A 7,765-nucleotide genomic window follows, 5' to 3' on the forward strand; every position below is an offset into this window, starting at 1 on the left:
TTTAAGGATTCTTGAATTAAGATTTTCATTTTTTGTTGCCATCTTTGCCAAATTCATGTATCCAAACAAAAAATCAATTCTTACATGCTACACATGTTTTAAATCCACATGTGTTTGTTTGAATTTGTGGTTTTGTGCTATTTATGATGTTAGTCGGAAAAAAAATTGTAGGTATATTTGCTAGATGTGTTTTCCTATTTAGGAAAGGGAGAAATTTCTTGCTGGGTTTTTGTACTCATTTTTTAGGAAAATTGTACCTTTTAAAAACTTAATTTATTAAGATCTTAATTTCTAAATAATATTCTTTTCAGCTTGAGTATGGTGGTGGTGAAGAATGAGTAAGAAAGAATAAATTATACTAGTACTACAATGCTATAGTAGTTTCTCAAGAATTGAATAGAAGAAAAAGAAGAAAACTGATTTGCTTTGGGGAACAAAACCCAAATCATAAGAAACATAAACATTGCTCCTTTCACTTCAACCTAACACATGCACCTTTAAATAACTAACATTATAAAAATAAAAAAATAAAAATCATGCTTGGTGTTTCTGCAGATGAATTGCTCAGAGCTTAGAATTACTTACAAGCCGGATTTGTAAGTAAGGTTCCGGGGACACCACGTGTTTTTTGTTACATAATGTGTACATTTCTGTTTGGTTTGAGAAGTTGTTTTCTGATTTCATTTTTTTGTTTTCACTTTTTATTTTGAAATGTTTCCGGTGTTCATTTTGTTTCCTGTTTTTAAAGATTTGTACATGAGACGAAAAACATGTTTTCGAAACATTTTTGAAACTAGAAATGAAGTGAAAACCGGGAACAGTTTTGCTATTAAAAGTGAAACTAGAAATGAAAGCATTAAACTTATGCCAAATATGTGGCCTTTTGAGTTTTTAAACTATTGGGAATCGAAGTCAGGTTTTGATGGATACTCGAGACCTTGTAGAGCTGGCATCCTTCGTATATCTTCTTCTGAATAAGCAGGAATGAACCAGTATTTCTTGTCCATCCCAAAAACCTGATATCAAAGAAGCAACAAAAATCATAATATGTAAGGGTTAAGGTTGAGACATTATTTTGTTATGAACCAACTATTTCAAAACCATAAACATAATATGAGGGCGTATCTGGTGACCGACACCGACACCGACACCAACACCAACAAGTATGATAGCAAACAACTACTTCCATTTTATAAATTATTACTAGTATCAATTTGTCGGTTTATGTGTTTTATAGCTAGAACCACCTTAACACTTTCAGCAAGTATTTTCTATTTGGATTATTTAGGATAAAAAATTTGCAATCATGACCGAGTGAAAAGCAGTAGGATAAAAGTTGCATATAGATCAGATAAAGAGTCCGGGTATTGTTTCCCACGATGCATACTTAAGTTATCCATAAAAAAACTTAATTGAACATCCTGTCCTGTTAAGTCATTAGTGCATAAATTGTTAAGACAGGTAGAGTTTATTAGAGTGATATTTACACCATTTATCACATTTTTTCTGAAAAGTAACATGAATAACTGACATAAAACACTGTTACCATAATACAACAAGTACCCACCTGCTCAAAATTTTTTCGACGGCCAAGGTCGTAACGCCATTTTGGAGTAGTTTTCTTCTCATATGCCTGCTCACAACAAGGAGCAAAACATAAGCCAAACTTCACACATCAAGGAAAAAGCATACAAATGTATTATATCGAAGAATATGGTAATCTTTTCATAACATGCTTCCACACACACAGTTTACCTGGGCAACGGTGGATATATTTCATGCATACAAATATTTCATCAATTTAAATTCAACAAGGGTTTGTCTAGATTGGGTTATTTGAGATTATCTACAGGCATAAGCACTTGTGAGAGCTAATGACGTGTATGTAAGTTGTTTTAATCTTACTTCCATAAGTTCTCCAAAATAACTTATAGCTTGTACGAAAACTGTTTGGGAGAGCTTATAGCTTGTAAAGAAATAGCTTATACATACGTGGCTATTTGATAAATACTTGATTCATAACACGTAATTAAGTTGTTTATCAAACAAGGACTAAATAATGTCCAGGAGCAATACCGTATGTTCAGGTGAAAGTTGAATAAAGTGCAGGGATCTACTATTCCGAGTAACACAAAAAAGTAGTTTATTTTTAATATTTTATGCAGAAGTTTACCTCAATAGTGGTTGTATTAGCAGCCACCAATGATATGTGCAAGATGAGAAATCCCAACACACTCAATGCGAAAGCCAGGTTCAAAACTGCAGGTAATCCAACAATCTTACAGAATTTCACATATGGAATCAAAAGCTAGAACGGTGAGTTAGAAATCCTACCAAACGCAAGAAAAGTTGTAGCAAGAGAGCCAGGTGTTCCGGGAATTTCTCCATCACTAAAGAATGCTATGAAATGTGGCAGTAAGGATGCAGTCACTAGACTCGTCTCGAGGAAAGTGTAGAACTGCACTACGATGTAATGTAATCAGATCATATTAAGCAAGTATTTTTTTTTATTGGCACTATAAACTAAACAAATAAGTCTACAATATCTTTGTTATAGTGAAAGGAAATTTTAAAGAATTACTATATGTCAAATCATACACAGTACTATGTTACTAGTATTGAGAGTCCGTGCAACACCCGAAGAGAAACATGGTTAAAGCATATTTGTTAATTATGATTTACAGCATTAATGACATCTAATAATAAATTACACTATCACATTAGACAAATATCAATGTTTTTGTGTATCAATTGTTAAATAGTTCTTTTATAAAACCAAACATAACATCAAAACATGTAAGACAATCAAAGTCATACTATCTTTCGAAAGTAAAAATGCCGGAAAAAAACAATTGAATCATGCAAGTAACATTTCACACAAGTAATAACTGGATAACAAAAAAGTAACTCAAGTTGAGTGTCCATACCAAGAAAAGAAGGAAATATTTGTAATTTAGAGCCCCGACACAGTTAACTACCCACACACAATGGTGGTCCATCTTCAGTACACATCGCCCACCTGATTTCAAACCGAAAAGTATCAAAATCATGTTGTCTTGTTTTCAATGTGGCGATAAATAAATGAAATTGTTTGTGTGCTAAAAACTCACAAACTGAACAATGATGGCATCGAGGCGGCTTGAGCTGGTTGCACTTCCTGCAGTACCGGATCCTTTGATTGGACGGGTCAGACAGCGCGTTCACGAATTCTGTACCAACTAATGGATCTTCCTCTCCTATCTCCTCATCAATTGTAGGCCTCCAGTTTGGAGGTACACTTCCCGGATCGATAAAAACAACGGAAAAATAACTCCACAACAGCATAACCAACTACATAATCAAGAGGAGAATTCCAAATCAACATATCATTTAATTCACATACCAAAGAAACAACACCTCATTAAACTACAAAACTAATCAACTAAGCTTAATGGAAGCTGAACATCTGTGTTTGATCATGTTTGGAGAAACTTCCGAAGAAACACATATGAAAAAAATCTATTAAAAGAAATCTTCCAGTATTTTAGGTTTTTATACAACTACCAAAGCTTAAAAACAGCATAGTTTTCTATTTTCACAACTGCATAGCGACAGCATCATCAACTATGAAGCGCCGACACCTCTGAAAAAATGCGTGTTTGTGTCCGTGTTGGTGTCAGACACCTGCACCGACACTTGTGCTTACGTTTGATTTATTTATTTTTTTCAAATTATTAGCAGTGTCGCCGTGTCAGTGTCAGGATTGTGTTCGGTGTGTCCGTGCTTCATAGATCATCAATGATTATCGCAATTTCTGCAAAATCAACCATCTTGACACGACAAATACACAAATGCAATTTAAAACCTTGACAACAATTTGTCAAATTGCCATTCATTGTTCAAATAAGCATCGTGGCACGAGTTTAAAACTTTCACAACTACTCGTCACTTTTCAAATAACCACCATCAATTAAGATATCTAACACCTCATCATTCTACACCGCATTCAGAATCTGACAGAAAAAGCTAAAATCAAATGATTCCCAGGCCCAGCTAATGTTAATGAAAACCTCTATAGCACCGACACTTCTGAAAAAAAGTATGCCCGTGTCGACGTCAATGTCGGACACCGACACCAACACTTGTGATTACGTTTAATTTATTCATTTTTTCAAATTATTACAGGTGTCGTCGTGTCAGTGTCGGTGTCTGTTCAAGAACAGGTGTCGTCGTGTCAGTGTCGGTGTCTGTTCAAGAACAGGTGTTCGTGCTTCATAGATAAAAACTTCCAACAGAACAACCATTATTTTCAATTTGATTCCAAGAAAAGTTTAAACTTATCCTTATCATCTCCAAAGTAATCACACACTCAAACCCTTCAAATAAACCCAATAATGAATCATGATCCCTAAGTCAAAAGCTAAATTCTAACAAATTAACAAACACCCTACCCTAAACTTCCACAAACAAATCAAAAAACAAAAAGTCAAAAACATCCACAACCCAAAACACTAACAAAAAGAAACAAATTCAAATGAAATCAAGCAAACAATTAATAAAAAACTTTTGTAACTTACCAAACTATGAAACAAGATCAAGACCAAGATTGCAATAAGAAAATCAAAGCCTCCATTATACATAGCAGGAACATAATTGGTAATAACAACAGCATAATAAGTAACACCAACAACACCAAGAACCAACAGAATCATAATCGAACCAAGTCCTCGCAAAGCTGTGCAGAACTTGAACACGTTCCAAGCCATGGTTGCACCAGATCTATGCATACTCAACAACAACAATGAAAAAACCACCAACTACGATTCCACCACAAAATTCGTTACTCTTCGCTCTTCACAAATAAAAAATCAATCATCAATTTCCCCCAAAAGAAACAACACATAGCAACAAGAACCACCTCGGAGCTGGAAATTTTTTATTGCGTCACGAGCTTGGTGAATCTAGGGTTTATAGAGAATTTTGGGGATTTTTGATTTTTGAGTGTAGAAGAGCGTAGAGATTGAAATTGAGAGAGAGAATTTTTTTTTTTTTTGACTCAGATTCAGGTAGAGATTGAAAATGAAAATGATGAATTTTTTTCGAGATTTATTTTTTTTTCTTTTCTTTTCTTGTTTAATTAGTTAGTGTTTTAATTTTTAAAAATTGGGGTGATTTTAATTATAAAATTAGATAGTTTAGTTGCTGATTGTACTAGTATTAGTTATTAGTAATAGATACAAAATTAATAATAAAGTAATAAAATTGTTATGTATAAGCATCTAATAGTTGCTTCATTTGGGTCAATAAAATCTATACAATTAATAATAAAGTAATAAAATTGTTATGTATAAGCATCTAATAGTTGCTTCATTTGGGTCAATAAAATCTAGAAGGTGAGAGTTATAGGACTTTGACATGTTCAAAGATGTGAATAAAAAATTGAAGAAAATTTAAGTATAATTTTTTAAGGCATGATTTTTTTTTAGAATTAACTCAATTCAATATACATGGATATATTATGAAATATATTTTATGCGGAATCAAAATAGTCATATAAACATGTATAAAATTATATGATCGATAAATTGATTATAGAATATTTGGATCCATTGAAAAAATTGTCTTTGACGGTAATCCTAAAAAATTCAAAAATTGATTGCTTTTGTGGTTCTTCCTCAACTGGTATTCCTTATGTCTCGGATTCTCTTTCAGATGGTGAGAAAAGGATAATTTGATTATGTACGTATATTGGGGACCATAACCTATATACAGTGTGATAGCCAATTAGGATTCTCATTATTCGCAAATGGGTCATTCTGACTTTCACTCATATTTGAGCTCATACTCAATTATTTAATTAATTAAATAATTTTTAAATGAAATTTAATCAGCCTTTTAACTTTATTTGATCACTTAATTATTTAAGACACTTAATTGATAAAATAGCATATATATATATATATATATATATATATATATATATATTATATATATATATATATATATATATATATATAAAATAATTATTAGGATACTAAAATAATATATATAAAAATATTCCAACAATCTTCCACTTATGCGACATATCTTAATAATTATATCATAGTTCGTTAGACACGCATCTGAATGTTATTTATCCTTATATTTCAACTTTACAATCTGGTCCACCGCATACATCAATAATGGGATCATCACAGTTGTAGTCACTAAAGTATAACGTGACAGAACCCTGACGACCACCACATCAACGTACTTGATGACATAGATCAATATGGATGAGTGGCATGGAAATTTCATGCAATGTGATATCTAAGTCATGCATATTTCCAACTGGTCATACTGGAGTCTTTAGTGAGATCAAAGTGAAGTTCCTTAGGTGCAATTCAAAAAAAAAAATTGCACATAACAAAAAGCTTCATATTGTTATAACAATAGCACCTCATAAGTTTTTATTTCTGCAGAAAATTAAATATAACATAAAGTTTGTACCAAAATATAAAACATAAGAAAATGAGGAAAAAAAACTCCCACTAATTAAAGGCAATCTCAAAACCAAGACCCATGTGAACAACATGCCCATGAAAAGTCTTAGGTGTCAAACCTTTTGTTAATGGGTCAGCTAGCATTAAGTCGGCCCCTATATGTTCTATCAAAATTTGCTTATCCTGAACTCTTTCTTTCACAATCAGATACTCGATATCAATAAACTTTGATTTTGTAGAACTCATATTATTGTTGGAGTAGAGCATAACTGCACTATTGTCACAATAAATCTTCAAGGGCCTTTTAATGCTCTTAATAATATGTAGGCTTGTGGCAAAGTTCCACACCCAAATTGCATGGTTTGATGCCTTAAAGCAAGCCACAAACTTTGTTGCCATGGTGGAGGGAGTCACTAAAGTCTGTTTGGAAGACTTCTAGGAGACGGCTCCTCTAGCCAAGAGAAAGATGTAACCAGATGTGGAACGTCTGTTATCTGGGCATCCTGCAAAATCTGAGTCAGAATACCCAATGATCTCCAAGTTATCTGACTTTCGATAAGTGAGCATGAAGTCTCTTGTTCTCTTCAGGTAGCGTATTACACGCTTTACTGCTATCCAGTGTTGCATATCAGGGTTGCTTAGATATCTGCCAAGAACTCCTACAATGAATGCTAAGTCGGGACGAGTGCAAACTTGAGCATACATAAGACTTCCCACAGCTGAAGCATATGGAACCTAATGCATCTCTTCCTTTTCAAGATCCATAGTGGGGCACTGTTTGAGACAAAACTTGTCTCCTTTAGCAATAGGTGTGTCTCCTGGTTTACTATCTTTCATGGAGAATTTATCCAGAACTGTATCAATATAGCTCCTTTGTGACAATCCTAAAATACCTTGAGAACGATCTCTAAGTATTTGAATTCCTAAGACAAAGGAGGCGTCCCCAAGATCTTTCATCTCAAATTTATTTGTGAGAAATCTCTTGGTTTCGTGCAATGAGCATATATTGTTGCTTGCCAAAAGAATATCTTCTACATATAGTACCAAGAAGATAAATTTACTTCCATTGAACTTTTGGTATACACAATTATCAACTGGATTAGCCTCAAAACCAAATAAGGATATTACTTGATGAAATTTGTAATGCCATTAACGCGAAGCCTGTTTAAGGCCATAGATGGATTTCTTGAGTTTGCAAACATAGACCTTGGGTCTCCTGATACAAAGTTTTCTGGTTGCACCATATATATTGTCTCTTTAATGTTTCCATTTAGAAACACGGTTTTTACATCCATTTGATGCAA

At 33.2% G+C, this 7,765-nt stretch overlaps 1 protein-coding gene across 1 annotated transcript; it reads right to left on the reverse strand.

Moving 5' to 3' along the window:
* Window positions 1-476: 476 nt before the first annotated feature.
* LOC127101385 (probable protein S-acyltransferase 14) lies at window positions 477-5,083 on the reverse strand. Its single transcript, XM_051038773.1, has 7 exons — window positions 4,557-5,083; window positions 3,111-3,330; window positions 2,928-3,019; window positions 2,335-2,458; window positions 2,174-2,259; window positions 1,568-1,633; window positions 477-1,016 (listed from the first exon to the last, which is right to left on the reverse strand). The coding sequence occupies exons 1-7, from the start codon at window positions 4,764-4,766 to the stop codon at window positions 897-899; spliced, it is 918 nt and encodes a 305-aa protein (XP_050894730.1). The 5' UTR covers window positions 4,767-5,083; the 3' UTR covers window positions 477-896.
* Between the last annotated feature and the right edge of the window lie 2,682 nt (window positions 5,084-7,765).

The sequence above is a fragment of the Lathyrus oleraceus genome, chromosome 7, assembly GCF_024323335.1.
Source record: "Lathyrus oleraceus cultivar Zhongwan6 chromosome 7, CAAS_Psat_ZW6_1.0, whole genome shotgun sequence".
NCBI classification, from domain to species: Eukaryota; Viridiplantae; Streptophyta; class Magnoliopsida; order Fabales; family Fabaceae; genus Lathyrus; species Lathyrus oleraceus.

What these genes read in the sequence shown, in the direction of transcription:
- LOC127101385 (XM_051038773.1), bottom strand. Translation starts at nt 4,766, where the DNA reads ATGCATAGATCTGGTGCAACCATGGCTTGGAACGTGTTCAAGTTCTGC. An exon ending in TGATCTTGTTTCATAGTTTG is followed by an intron (nt 3,331 to 4,556) that starts GTAAGTTACAAA and finishes TTGATTATGTAG; the next exon opens with TTGGTTATGCTGTTGTGGAG. An exon ending in AATATTTCCTTCTTTTCTTG is followed by an intron (nt 2,459 to 2,927) that starts GTATGGACACTC and finishes ATCGTAGTGCAG; the next exon opens with TTCTACACTTTCCTCGAGAC.